The 15,232-nt window shown below is 42.8% G+C and overlaps 1 protein-coding gene across 2 annotated transcripts in view; it reads left to right on the forward strand.

The window, feature by feature from the left end:
• Window positions 1-13,175, forward strand: part of LOC144107159 (laminin subunit alpha-1-like) — a 121,974-nt gene extending 108,799 nt beyond the window's left edge. For both annotated transcript variants that reach the window (XM_077640154.1, XM_077640153.1), the window contains exons 57-63: window positions 458-688; window positions 1,489-1,678; window positions 3,199-3,345; window positions 5,565-5,715; window positions 6,617-6,715; window positions 8,993-9,262; window positions 11,976-13,175. In XM_077640154.1, the coding sequence (XP_077496280.1) occupies window positions 458-688; window positions 1,489-1,678; window positions 3,199-3,345; window positions 5,565-5,715; window positions 6,617-6,715; window positions 8,993-9,262; window positions 11,976-12,118 (1,231 nt within the window). In that variant the 3' untranslated portion in view covers window positions 12,119-13,175. The remainder of the gene's footprint in view (window positions 1-457; window positions 689-1,488; window positions 1,679-3,198; window positions 3,346-5,564; window positions 5,716-6,616; window positions 6,716-8,992; window positions 9,263-11,975) is intronic.
• Window positions 13,176-15,232: the final 2,057 nt, after the last annotated feature.

Genomic DNA, 15,232 nt, shown 5'->3' on the forward strand with positions numbered 1-15,232 from the left:
AACATACTAGTTCAGCAAAGGGGAATGAATAGAAATTATTGTTGTTTCTGAAATGCTGCACGGTGGGCAACCGAGCACCAGCAGTGCCATGTGGTGCCATGGAAAAAGACCGCCTCGTTGCTGCCTGTTGCAAAAGATGAGATAGCCTGGCTACAACTGTGTTGCAACAGAGCTGTAGGTTATTGCATATTTTGCTACATTGTTTCTTCCCGAACGCATAATCATATTCTGCGAGAAAAGATGTCAGACTGTTAGTATGATCTTTTCAGAAATGATCAGAGCGATCTCTTCAGAGCAAGTGCATGGCACAGTGACCCTCTCTTACAATCAAAATGGGGGGCACAGATTTTGTCTCTTTTGTCTCTTATTCTGTCTTGCTTCTGGAAGATGTACTCAAGAGGCTGGTACCTTTTGCACTGTGAATGGAACAAATGCTTTGACCCTACCTATGCTGCAGGCTGCTCGGCTTCAACTTCCCCGTGTCACACGAGGGCGCTGGCATTGGACGGCTCCTGAAGCGCCCACGTCCCTTGCCACCTGACCACGACCGAATGGCCGTCCTCACGGAGCAGGAGCTGGACCAGTGCTCAGACCAGCCGCCCCACGCGCTGCACGACAAGGCTGTCAAGTTTGGAGACACACTGAACAGCCGCGTGGTGCTGCCCGACATCCTTGAGTTCAGAAATGAGTGAGTGCTTGCCCTTCTTTGCTTAATTTGCACTGAATTGTCTGTACTTGTGATCATACAGAAAGCGCAAATTTGTTACTGACATAAGCCTTCATTTTGCATGATGGCCTTAGCTGCAAATGTGTTATACAATTAAGCCTCCATTTTATGTTTATGCTTATGTTATAGTAGAGGAGTAATTAATTACTAATTATTTGGAGATGGTACTCTGCCATCTCCGAAATAATGAACCAAAATACAGGGCATTTTAGTCTCGCTCAAGAACGGGCGCTGATAGTAATTTTTTGTTTATGTATTTATTTCAGAATAAGTCAGGCAAAAAACTACCCGAAAGATCCTGATTCATCGAAATTTTTGGCTGAACAACCCGATTTCTACCTGAATTTTTGCTGAAAAAAATGTCACCATATTTTTACCCCCTTGAATTCTGTAAAAATTAAAACCTGGAAACTAAGGGCCTCAGACATGCTTAATTGGAGGTCAGCTAGGCAGCCCTTGTCCTGCTGTAATTATAAGTGGGCTGATCATGATGACTATTTTTCTTCTTAATGCTAGCCTTTGATTATTTGTAAGACAAAATAAAACTGATGTGGTGTCTGTGTGTGATATTCCTTTGACGTTATGTGTCTCACGAGTCCTCGTAAGCTTAGATAAGAGTTACCTCAATTTTTCTTGACATAGAAGATGAACTTGTATTTTGAATGGCAGTTCCTTACAATCTGCCTTCTGTGAAAGATGCCTGGTTTCTGTTCATCACGTTCATCATGTCTTGCAACCTCCACAATTGTGCTGTGATGCAGCTTGAACCTGAGCCTGGAGCTTCGCACCTACTATCCCAACGGAGTGCTGCTGCTTGCTCAGGCTGGCCCCCGTGGACGGCATTTTGCCCTGGTCTTGTCTGGAGGTCGAGTCTTGCTCGATATCACTGATAGGGCGACACCGAAGAAGCTCCACAGCCATGGCGGCCTCAACGATGGCGAATGGCATCAAGTGAGTTTGATGCAACTGTGGGATGAGATGAAAAGTCTGGTGTCGATGAATGAAGTAAACAACAAAAAATAATTAGCTAAACTATGCTACGGCTTAGCTAAAACATTCAGCAACAGCTGTCATGACCCTCTATTTTTTCTCCTACTTCTCCACTTCTTTCTTTCTCTCTTTCTTTTCTTCTCTCTCTCTCTTGGCTTGGCTTGGCTCTTGGATTGGCTTGTCTTGGCAAATTTCTACAACTACTGCGGGCTTCAGCAATGCGATGACTGGGGCAGGCTCTCATTAATGGCTCTGCCGTAAAACAGCAGTGCTTTGGTTAGTGAGCTATGATTTTTTTAATGAGCATCTCACTACATGAAGTAAGTGCTGCTCTCTGTCTCTCTGGGGATAAAAAAAGATTAAAAAAAACTTGAGTGTAATGATCTTCTGGTGGGGAAACCGAGGGAAAAAACGCATATGGGCAGGGAATGTAATAGAGAGAATAGATAAACAATAAAGTGTTAGGATAAGTGAGCGGAGTTCCAGGGAAAATGTGGCCATGTGTGACTGAAAGTCAGTCGGAGAGTTGAAATCAGGAAGTTTACTGGGATGAGGGAGCCATGGCTGGCATTGGGCAGAGATAGTTGAAGAGCATTAGAAGAGGCCTTTGCCCTAATGTAGATGGAACTCGAGTGATAATAATGGTGATCAAATGAGGAAAATCCAGATGCATAATGGCATGATTACTGAACCGGTCAGTGACATTTTGTGTAAAAAGGTAGAAATGTCTTGATCCATGAGGTGTGCACAGCTGAGCCATGAAGGCTAGCTGTCATTGACTTCATCAGAGGACTTAGCTAGCAGTGAATTCCGCATGGCAGCGGTGCTGGCTATTTATGTATAATTCTTTTACTAATTATAGACAAGCTGTTGGATATGATATGCTTTATTATAAACCTGTAATGCTTTGTTATTGAAAATATTCAAAAATGGCATTCCTCACACGGAGGCTGGTAGTTAACTCGTCTTATTCCTTTTCACAGCAGTGCTAGCTGTTCAGGCAAAGGTTTCCGGCCAAAGCATGCGTGTCGTCATCATAGTTAAAAAGAGTCCCTGTAGCCGAGCATGACTAGAAGGTCTCATGCTGCTGCTGTGACTGTGATGTATTGGGGATGTTGCTCTGGCTGCTTAATTGTTTTTGCTCCATCTAACCAAGTCTGTCTGGTCTTGACTGTGCAGCAACTAACAAGCCACAGTAGCAGCTCTTGCTGATCGTTTTAACTAAGTCGTTGTGTAGTTTAGCCAGTAAATTATTTGCCACTAGATTTTTCTTTTGTTTTCATACTTATTTCATAGTTGGACCCTTGACTAGCGGCATGAGTTTTGGGTCCAAACAATTCTATTTATTGTTCGGATATACAAAAAGCAACAACAAGAGGCTTAGGTCTAAGAAGAGCACCAGCATTGTAGTAGTGTGGATAAGCAGGTAAGATGTGTTTCTCATAGATTCCACGCTGACATGTGTGATGGTGTCTCTGCAGGTAACCCTGTCAAAGGACGGCCCTCGGCTGATGCTGTCCGTCGACGACAAGACGGCATTGAAGTTGCAGGTGCACAGGCGGATGCCCTTCCGCAGCCCGCTATATGTTGGCGGCATTGCGCCGGGTCTCCATGTCCCTGAGGAACTCGTGAGTGTGCCCAGCGACTTTCGAAATTTATTTGTCTAAGCCTCAAGTGCACCTTACATGAGCAAGAAAGAAATGCACAACCAGTAAGGTGCATGTTCAGTGATCAATTCTAGTTAGTTACAAACTACAATAATAATAATAATAATAATAATAATAATAATAATAATAATAATAATAATAATAATAATAATAATAATAATTGGTTTTTGGGGAAAGGAAATGGCACAGTATCTGTCTCATATATCGTTGGACACCTGAACTGCGCCGTAAGGGAAGGGATAAAGGAGGGAGTGAAAGAAGAAAGGAAGAAGAGGTGCCGTAGTGGAGGGCTCCGAAATAGTTTCAACCACCTGGGGATACTGGGGATATTTAACGTGCACTGACATCACAGCACACGGGCGCCTTAGTGTTTTTCCTCCATAAAAACGCAGCCGCCGCGGTCGGGTTCGAACCCGGGAACTCCGGATCAGTAGCTGAGCGCCCTAACCACTGAGCCACCGCGGCGGGTGCAAACTACAAACACCATTCCAACTTACAAGTGCAAATAAAAATTTTAAAAGTAAGTTTGACTGCATTGCATTTGCAAAGGCTCCAAGATTTCAGTGTGAGGGCAACTGGGTATGTTTGAAGTTCTGTTTGGAATTCAGATCAGTCATATGGAAGAATATGCTATTCGGCAACTTATTTCAGACTTTCACTGATATTATTAAGAGTGAACATTGATAATCTAGTGTTCTTGAGAACATTAGTTTGCACCTAGTAAGAATGAAATACTAACTGAGACATTTGGATAACTTCGGAACTTCAACCAGCCATTTATTCATCAAGCCAAACCATACTGTATCTGGTTTAATAGTACCTTCATAAGGGACAGCTGAACTTGCTGGCGGGTCTGGGTATGATTTATCTGTCCCTTCTCTGATCGGGGTGGTGACTAGTGCAGTAGGTATGCTATTGCTGAAAACATGAAATAAAACAAAATGAAATGGATTAGCTGTTTTAGAGCACTAATTCTCCACTGTGATTGTGTCAGAAACTGTTTGAGCATTGCTGAGAGTTGTTGCGCAGCCGAGGAGGATACTGATTAAAGTATATTTAGATGTACACAAATGGGGACAGGTAAAGAGAGCCAACAACAAAACAGCATGCTTCAGAACAGCACACAAAAATGGAAGCAGTGACAAGAGGGCAGAACAAAATATAATAACACAGGGATGAAACAGTTCACAAAAACCAATGATGCATAAAAGATCTGTAAAAAAGTTATGCACCAAAGCAGCATGTGTCAAAACAGCATAGTGACCACACATCAGAAATGGTCTACTGGATCCCTACTTTATTAAAACCACTGGTGCAGCAAGGAATCAATTCCAGCAGGTGACATCATATACACATAATTACATAGCTCATGTGCTTGCATTCTGGGGTTGATGCTGTCAAACAGGCCTCCAGTTAATTGTTTTGGGTGAGATTTTTTGTCAGAAATGACGGATCAGAAACATGTAATGGCATTTCTAGCTATCAGAATAAAACATTGCAATCACTTTTATTAAACTGTAGCAACCTATATATGAACATTATGAACTTTTACAAGGACTTGATGTATTCATTAGAATCTCGATGATATGAATCTCAGAGGGCCGCAAAAAATGTTCTTATCAATCGAAATTCTTATCAATTAAAAACAAACATCCACATGCCGGAGCACGAGAAATGCATTCACGTAGATGTGTTTTCGGCTGATGAGATTTATGTACAGCCGCACATCACCGTCCACTGCTTGTGGTGCATAATGCCTGATTGGTGAATGCAATGTTAGCGATTTGCGGGCCATGCACTGTGCAACTAGTGACCGCAGCATTGGTGATGTGTGGACCATACACTGCCGCTCAGTGCTTGCGATGCGTAGTGCGTGACTGGCGTTTGCAGTGTTTACAATGCAAGGGTAGTGCTCGGTGCTCACAAGTGCGGTGGCAGTTCTCGCATCTCGCATTTGTGTCATCCTTGATGGCACGCATTTGTGTCATCCTTGATGCCACGGCAAAGTGTTCGCACCATCCGAAATTCTGTACATTGTGCACAGTGCACTTTAGTCAGGAAATTTTACAAATGCATATTGTACCGAAATTTGTATCATCCGTGATTGTATCATCAGCAGTTTACTGTTTGTTTTTCTGTCATTAGTATGGATGTAAACAAACTGAAACATTTGTTCACAGGTAAAAGAGAGCTTCAAGGGCTGCATCCGAAATTTCAACATAAATAGCAGAGACGTGGACTTGGCCAGTGGAGAGTCACATGGTGTTGGGCAGTGCTTTGCCAACATTGAGCCTGGAGCATTTTTCCAGGGAGATGCATATGCTGTATATGGTAAGTGGTCTTAAAAGTATGCTTTAGTTACCGTTAATTGTGACCGCATATTTACTTGCTTAGCAATGAATGCACCCACACAATAAACATACTCTCTATATCGGCCATCAAAACTTGGCTAACTATGGAGAAGCTTGTCATATCATAACACACCTTTTTGACGTCAAAGTGCATTCGCTATGAAGGTTAACATGGTTTACCCCCAATGTAAGCCACAAGTGGCGCTGTGGGAAAACTAATAAATAGGTGTCCCTATAACTTTAGCCAAATCCTCACTTCAGAAATAAATCCTTAGCACAATAGGTGGAGGTAACTTCAGCCATGTTGTTGACCACTGTTTGTAGTAAGTCAGAATATTTTTATATTTAATGAATTGATAATTCCAGGTATTGCATTTCCAGTGAAAATTATTGTGCCAAATTGTAGAGTGGGCTAAAAAGCTTCTAATTAATCAATTTTTACCTAGATGTGTACCCTAGACTAACTTTTTTGTTTTGAAAAGAAAGCCCGCAAAATTTAAAAGCTTCTACACAACCATGTGCTTGCGCCGAGATATTGTGAAAATGGATGAATTCTTTCTTGTGGCATGTTCTACAATTGGGCAAAAGAAGTTTTGTCGAAAATGTAATTGCTGAAAAGTTAATTTCTTCAGTTTATTAAATATTTTAGTTCAACAAATATAAAATGACTCTGACTTACTATGTACAGTGGTAAAAGACATGGTTGAAGCTGCCTCTGCCTGTTGTGCCTCTTTATATTTTTATTGTTTGGTTTAAGTTAGCTTGGATGGCTGGTATATTGTGCACTGTGTTGCAGTCATAAATTGATGAAAGTGTATTGATGGAGTCATGTACATGCGATGCTCAATTTTGCCATGCTTTTATTTACACGTGCATTACAGATGAGGAGTTCAATGTGGATAACAAGTTGGAAGTCCAGTTGGAATTTCGCACCTGGAGAATGAGTGGCATCTTGATGAGCTTATCCGAAAAGCCAGATGGTAAGTGCGAGACTACTGTTACACTCTTTAACGCTTTCAAAAGCTGGCTTTCTAAGTATTTGTTTTGTCATGTAAATAATGCAGGAATTGTTTATGGCTAGCTCAGTGGTTTGAAAAAGACATACAGGCACTGCGACTCAAGAGCAGGCTGATACCACAAGGGTGCCTTGCTTCAAAAATCAAAACAAGAACAAAGCATTGCACAGTTCTTTGAAACCTAAATGAAGCAACTGAGAGAGATGCAAGCAGTTGAATTTAAAACTACTTATGAATATTAGGAGTAAATAGATTTCGAATGGTAAAGCAGAGAATACATGTTCTCCTTGAAAATTAGTGAAAGAGTGATGTAGTGGGAATAAAGATCTATAAATCTTATTTGCATCCTTTAAAATGTGTAATGGCAATTGCTTGTGCTAGTGATCAAAAACATGGTGAACTGTGCAGCATGAACATCGATGTGACAGTAATGTGGCATCAAGTACATCATTAACATTGCATGACGTAAACAAGATTTAACGAAGGCACTGTGCAGAACTACACATTAAAATAATGCTCAATATCAGTGGATCATGCACTAACAGTAAAAATGGCTGCTAATGATATAGAAGTCAAAAAAGAGATTTAGGCAAGTCTCCACTGTGTGAAATGTGACATATTGAATCACGTTATTATTAGAGATGTAGATTTGGGATCCAGTTGGTCAGACATACTAACGTAATGAAACCTTGTTATAGCGAGTAGGTAAAAAATCGTAACATAGTTCGATATATCCGGAATTCATAATATAAAATTTCGCCAAACACTCACACTGGAGAACCAAAATTTAATCAGCGAAAGAACAACAACTGGGAGAAACCTTATCCATAGTTTTAGCACCGTTTCTAACCTGCTCGCAGCGATTGTGGGGCCCACAAATACCAATTGGCAAACACCAGTTAGGTTGGCTTTCTCTCAAAGCACTGCAACACACGACGATGGCAGATCAAACGCCGTTCGAGGTGGCTTCCTCATATTACAGTGGTGTCGCATAAAAATTCCGACACCAGGACAAAAAGCTATTGCCGTTTTCACCTCCTCCACTCTATGAGAGTAGATTTGAGCAGAGGATGGCTCCTTAAAAGCTACAACCGACCATGTCGCTCGTTCCGGGGCGCTTTCTGCAAATGCGAGAAGTGCCAACAGGTGCTGACTGCCTGGCTACGAGCTTTTTTGGCCACTATATCTCGTGTGGCGCTGTTGACAAATGCGAGATAAAGCGTGAACCGTAGCGCTGAAGCTTGCTGCACCGCCACTATTCACTCGTGTAGCGAGGCAAAGCCTGCCGCCTGCCATCCAAGTGGGCACAGCTTGGCGCTCGGCAGTTCAGTATATCCATTTTATATTTAGGAGCAGTTTGATATGGCCAAAATTCTTAATATTTGCGTTTATTTTAACAAGGTTTGGCTGTCCTGAAACAAAGAATTTTGCTTTAATATACCACGTAGAGAAGGTGTGTACAGGATGATGATACAACATGACATTACTGGCAGAGATAAAATGACTTCGTGTGAAGAAGCTATACGTCTAATGATAATGTTATGCCTGAATACGTCACAAATGAACAATCGAATATTCACGAATGAATGATAGAATATGGTAAATATCAAATTCTTGAATGAAATATGAGCCTAACATCAACAATGAATATGTTGTTTGTATTGAAAATCTCAAATGCGCAACATCATCATGTTACAGCAATGGGAGCCCCTTCTCCCTGTCACTATTGAGTAAAACAACTTCAAAGTACCAAAAAGCAGCACACAAAAAATTGTAATCAGGCTGTGCAGTTGAGGGCAGTGCCTTGGGTTGTGTACTAGTAATGGCATCAAAAACAATCTCAGCAATACTCTCATAAGTGCTTTGAATAGCTGAACTAGTGAATGTGAACAATGACCAGTTCATTACCAAATGTCTGAAAGGCCTTACATCCTTTTTGTTCAGCAAGCACAGAGAGGTATTAACAGTCAGACAGTGTTCGTAATGTATCTAGTGCACAATTACCCGTGGAAACCACACTGAAGTCATAGAATAGACAGCTTCAAAATGAGACAAAATGCAGCGCTCTGCATAATTTGGCACAAATAAACAGTACAGAAAGGAAGGAACCTGCAGTACATGTTCCGCTTAGATGCCTGAACCTTTAACACTTGCACCACTCTTGCATTTTTCCTCAGACAGATGTTCAATGTTATACGTATGGCACAAGTGCAAAGCGCGAATGGACCTGGTTGAATGCAGGAGGGCCGTCGCTGGCCATGGAGCTCCACAATGGCGAAGTGATCGTGTCGGTTGACCTGGGTCACAACGGCACGGGCCCATTCCGTGCCCGCAAGCCATTCAGCTCTCGCTTTGCCATGTGCGACGGCGAGTGGCACCTGCTGCGAGCCCACTTCTCGCGCAACGAGATCTCTCTGCGCATAGACAGACACCAGGTGGCGTACGGTCTGGCACCTGCCACCCCTGCAGAACCATACACCGAGAGCCCCCTCTACATCGGTGGCCTGCCAGGTAATCAAGTGCACATGTGTGCCACACTGATGTTGTAAAGATAAACTCGTGGATTCTGTGTATGTGGACAGAAGGTTGGATTCCGAATCTCTGGTAGCATCAGTAATGGCTGTAGGGTGCAGCCTTTGTCAGAAGAAGGGGTTGGCTTCTAAGCTGTATAGTGGGGTTCCCTAGCAGGCTCACGAGCCTTAAGCCCCTTTGGGATGAGGACAAGTGTTCATTTCTTTTGGGAGACTTAGATCGTTAGATAGGAGACTTAGAATGAGCCACACTGTGTGACCAAGAAGCCAACACAATGAGCTGCTTGTTTTTATGTTTTTGACAGAAACTCCACCTTCTACCTATGGGCTTTATGGTTAGTTAGGCTGAGAAAAAAATTCAGGTTTATTTCAGCTTCGGTGGAATCCAAACTTCAGCCCCCAAAATATATTTCCCCGTTATGATGCAGTTCACTTGACTTTGAAGGGTCACTGTGCTGAATTTTGTGAACCATATTTTCTTTGTGGCAGTTATCAAAAGCTCCTTACCCAAATGAGCGTATGTCTTGCTGTGGGGCTTAGAAATGTGGCAGCTTCTGAAGTATAATTTTTGTTATACGTGTACATTGCACACCATTTGGTAGGTGTCACCTCTGCGACTATAGAGATGTAGTCGCGGAGGTGGAATCTCCATGACCGCACCATCCACGACTACAGAAATGTGATATAGGGCAGTGAGGTGTATGGAAACAACTGAGCTACTGAAAACAAAATACAGATGTCGTCATTGCTGGTCTATTTTTCAAGTAAAATGCATGCATCAACCTTGAGTTTTGGGTGTGGATCACAGAGGCTATGCTACTCTGCCATTCACTTTGGGACGGTGGAAAACCGTCCCTTTCTCCTGGCAGGAATATTTTTAAATTCAAAATTTCTGGCAGTGAATGAGTCTTTTGCTGCTGGACAGACGTCAGCCTAGCTAGAAAGAGCCAAGTCAATTTTTGCTCAGAGTAGTAAGTGGATAGAGTAGCCTTCAGTGTCCCTTTGAAGCATTAAAGGCATCTAAAAGGAACTTGCTAAAATAAGACTGGTGATGTCTGTCAAAAATAATTACAACTATGTTTTTGCAAGTACAGTAAAACCTCGTTGATACGTTTTTTTTAATTGTGGGGGGAAAACGTACTATCCGCGAAAACGTATGATCCAAACCGCCTGATTTTGAGAAATGTAAATGTTGAATGAGGTAAAAAGACATTTATGCTTGCACTTTCTAAAAATGTCGATTGGTGTTTCTTGCCACAAGAGCTGAACAGATCCTATTCCAGAGCTAGCTGATTCAGTCCGCGTTCTTCGTCGCCGCCTCGCCGCACGCCGCTCTATCACCTGAACCCTGCGTCGCATGCGCAGGATTGCGTAATAAAAGGCGGAGATGTAGTGGCCGTCTGTATCACAACGTTTGACATGCATGCAGAGAAGGAGAGTCCAGCCTCTGCTAAATGGCGGTGTAGACAAGAGAAGATTAACTCTTTCGATTCTGAGGTTGTCGCCTGGCAGTTGGATCGAACCAAATGCGAACGCTGGAGTCTGTGTGTACGTGAAACAAGGTATCACCGCTGTCAGACATCTCCCTTCGATCGCGGTGAATAATTTTGAAGCCTGCTCGGCTCGGCTTCTGGAAAGCGGCATTATCATCCAAGGAGCCTACGTGGCCTCGAGGCTCTACCAAATCGAAATACTGTATCGACAAAATTGAGACCGCTGCATGCTACTTCACAGATCATTGGGCAATCTTCGTCTCTGTCAAGCAAAATGAATAAAAGATGTGTATACCCAGTGCCTCCCATTGCTTAAACATACAGTGACCACAAAAAGCTCAGCCATGGAAACGTACCTCTTGCTACGTATATCCTGGCATAGCCGAGCTAAGCCAGTGCCAATTTTTTTTAAGCTGCGTTTCCCAGACCCAACCTGTTCGTATATAAGCACATCGCTGTAGTTCATAGAAACTTCGCCTTCTTTCCCTTATGCGCCTCAAAAAAATCTCAGCATTTCTCCTCTCCATATCGCGTCCCTGCAGAAACGGCCGTTGCGAATGCTAGCGTGCCTTTTTATTTTTTTGTTCTTGATAGTGGTGGTGGTGGTGGTAATGATGGTGCTTCGCCTCGTTGCATCGAGGCGCTGCAGAGAAGCCACCACGGCGGGTAACTGCCGCAAAAAACGTCGCGTCTCTTATTGTTCGGCCCACTTGTATGTTTACACATGTGCGGTTGGTCAATAAACGTACCATACAACCAAAATTTCTCGAAATTGCAAACTGCATTTTAATTAATTTGGTGCATGGTGGTTGTAGCAACTGTGGGAGCACAAGTTGCTCATTCCTCCAACTCAAGGAAAGCTCTAAGAAATGTGTACTTGCAAAAAAAAAAAATTGATTCTCAATTAGAAAAATCAGGCTGTGGAAGGCTTTGTTGTTGTCAAGCAGGAATGCCTGTGTGGTAAAGTTTCATCAGTGCAACATTATTTAGTTATCTGGCACTGCCGTGGGACAAATGACTGGTATTGAAATGGGTGTGTATAATAGCGCCATAGAAATGCCTGCTTTAACATTTCATGGACAACATTTTTATTGCGGTGTGTTAGCATAACTTATAAAATAGGTTAAAGAGCTCTTGCAACTCGAAAGTTATCCTATAAGCTACATATCTAATGTATTGTTTTTGCCCGATATTTTTCAGAACACAGCACCAACGGTGCCTTGTTTGGTCGAGACAACTTTGTGGGCTGCTTGCGCAACCTGGCCATCAATGACAATCGCATTGACTGGATTGACATGGCCTCCCTGCACAATGTACTGCCAAACTCATGCCCTGCTGACTGAGCATGAGGACTTTGTACTTTGCTTGCTGATCCTATTTATTCCAACTTATCTTTACTGCAATAAACCAAAATGCAATCTTGAGTGAAGTTTGAGAGGTGCTGATAATTTTGTACATCCATGAAGAATTATATAGTGTTGCCTTGTAGTACAAATATTTTGCATTGCGGAATATTTGCAGAGTCTGGTTATTTACTGAAATGAATAAAACCTCAGTAAAGTTTCTAAAGCTAGCTTTGATGTCCTGAAACTTTTTTTTTTTCTGTTTTGGAGTATGCCACCTTAGGGCAGATAGTGTGATGGTTCAGAAGTGTTAGCCTCTTAGAAAACTAGACAGGACATTTTTAAAATTTAACAAAAGTACTGCAATGTATTGAAAGTGAGTTTATTGCTAAAAGCAGCCTGCATAGCTTAGATACTTAATACAGCAAAACCAAAAACCTAATTACATATAGTTCTAATTGCTGACTGACAACTAAGATTTTGATAGTTGCTTATCTTGGCATGTTGCTTGTCCATATTTGTGAGCTCTTCCAACTTAACAGTGACACAATTTTAGGCGAAGCTTTCTTCTGAAGATGTCGGGAAGGGAAGTTTAGCTGTGTTCTATTTCTCTAAACATTATTTGTGAATAATATTTATTTGTACTGTTTACAAAGAACCATAAAAAGTGCTGTGCTGTCATTTCATTGCTTAGTCAACTATGTTGCTATTTAAAATTTGTTCAGTCATTGAATCCACTGCCAAAATGTTTGTGCTTGCATTTGTGGAAGATGTGAATTTCTGCTTCCATGTTAACATCTAAGAAACTGTGTCTTATATTTTTTAATTATACTAAACAATTCTGAATTAAAACTGCATTGTATTCAACTATAAATCAGGTGAACCGTAAATCAAACTTTTTAGTAGAACCAAGAGATCATTTGATCTCAGTAAATCTTGTTGCTTTTTGGTTGTCCATCATGATTAAATACAGGATGATGTGCTATTGTTGACTTTTAATTTAGCAATTTGTTCAATCAGGCTTCTATATGAGAATAAATTTTTTAAAACATTACCATTCCATGTGTTGTTGTAATTGATAGGTTGCTATGCTTGTTTCCTTGATGCATTCAGTTCCAACATCCACTGGCATTTCCTGGTATGAGCATTAAATACAATAAAACTTCGTTAACTTGAAGGCTATTTAATGATGCAAAAATATTAGAGTAAAGCAACTTTTCGAATGGTGGGCCTTTATGTACCAATGCCACTTTTGCATCTGGTATCCGATGCTGTGTGTTGTGAAGTTCGCACTGTACACTTTAAACACCTATATGCAAGTAAAAAAGGAGTAAGCTGTCCTCTAATGCACTTTCTTTTAAAATTTAAAAGGGAGTGCACTACAGGACAGATTAGTCTTTTACCCCTTTCTGTTTAGAGTGCACCATGCAAGAGATAATTGAGTAATACATAAGTAAAAACTACTGAGTGAGCATATTTTTATTTACGCAATAAATATGACAGGAGAAATGAGCTAGGAATAAATGAAGACTTCTCTGAACATATAACGCATTCCGAGTCCTGTGCATTAGAATTGACGTGCGGATTTGTGCAGGAATGTTCGGATTCCAAATCGCGCAAAAGTGAGTGGCCAGTGCATTTTCATTTCCACACACAAGATTTCAAACATGAAGGGAAACATTAGTAAGCATCGTGGCGGTGATCACCACATCTCTTCCGTGCCGCACAGTCTATCTGCACTTGCATCCCCTCTCGCCATTGCACCCAGGGCGGTCCGCATCTCACGCACCTTACTGCGCCACTCCGGAGATGCCTCCGCACTTAATAAAGAACAAGGAGCTACAATGTTGCTCGCTAATTAGGTCATATGTAGGTATAGTTGTAGATCTGACGTGGCATGTTGCACGATGTAGGTATGTAGGTAGGTATAGACGTAGGCAGGTATCGGTATATATGTAGGTATAGACGTGACATCTGGCGGCAAAGTGACGAGTGTCGACAGGTATCCTCAGTTGAAGGAACCCTGTGTCAACTCGGTTGCTTCGTCGGTTCCATCGGAGCCAGAGTCGATGGGGCTGGCAGGCTGCACGATCGGTTCTCCCGGCGACTCGCACGAGTAGTTGGCGGCGATCTGCGACATGCGGTGTTCCTTCTTACAACCGAACGTGTCGGCAAACCCGCTGGTTAGCGCCACGGGCACATTGCATCGGAGGCGTGCTGGCGTGAACCCCACCGAGCTGCGCACCACCTGGTCGGCCATGCTCGCGCACCACTTGAAGCAGGAGGCGATGAAGAAGAGATCGCGCTCCGGGAAGCCCGTGACACGCGAGATCCACGAGTCGGAGGAGTCGGTGGCGTTTGCCGCCGACTCGTTCCTGGCCGAGGAGCCCTCGGCAGAGACGGCGGCCCTGTACGCGGCGTAAGCCACTTGCAGCCCCGCGACATCGGCCAGGTTTTCGGACGCTGCTTTGGCAAGCATTTGCGAGTCGGCGTCCTTCTCCGCACCGACGCCGGCGGCAGCCTTGTAGACGTTGGTGAGGCAGTCGTGTCTGCGTGGAAAGATCTCAGCTGAGCAAGGCTCCTCGTGCGTGAATCACTTCAGAGTCAACTCGTCACTGCTCTCAAAGCACCATTTCTCTTATATGTTTATTTGGGCATTCGTTTAAAATTGCGTTAACCCCAGAACTAGGAGTTGCAATGGAGCTCGCGGAACTCACGTACATTGCGTATACACACAAATAATTAAAACTAGGCCCAATATGCCGCCGCTGTGGCTGAGGGGTTATGGCGCTCGGCTGCTGGCTCGAAAGACGCGGGTTCGATCCCAGCCGCGGCGGTCGAATTTCGATGGAGGCGAAATTCTAGAGGCCCGTGCACTGTGCGATGTCAGTGCACGTTAAAGAACCCCAGGTGGTCGAAATTTCCGGAGCCCTTCACTATGGCGTCTCTCATAGCCAGAGTCGCTTTGGGACGTTAAAACCCCATAAACCAAACCGAACCAAAACTAGGCCAAGAGGGTAAAAAATACTGAAGGGAACACCTAAGCTATAGCGTTAATGGTTTATGCCCATAAATGCAGAACTACTCATTGTTTAGATTCATAGATCCCTGGGA

The sequence above is a fragment of the Amblyomma americanum genome, chromosome 10 (assembly GCF_052857255.1).
Source record: "Amblyomma americanum isolate KBUSLIRL-KWMA chromosome 10, ASM5285725v1, whole genome shotgun sequence".
In the NCBI taxonomy this organism is placed as follows: Eukaryota; Metazoa; Arthropoda; class Arachnida; order Ixodida; family Ixodidae; genus Amblyomma; species Amblyomma americanum.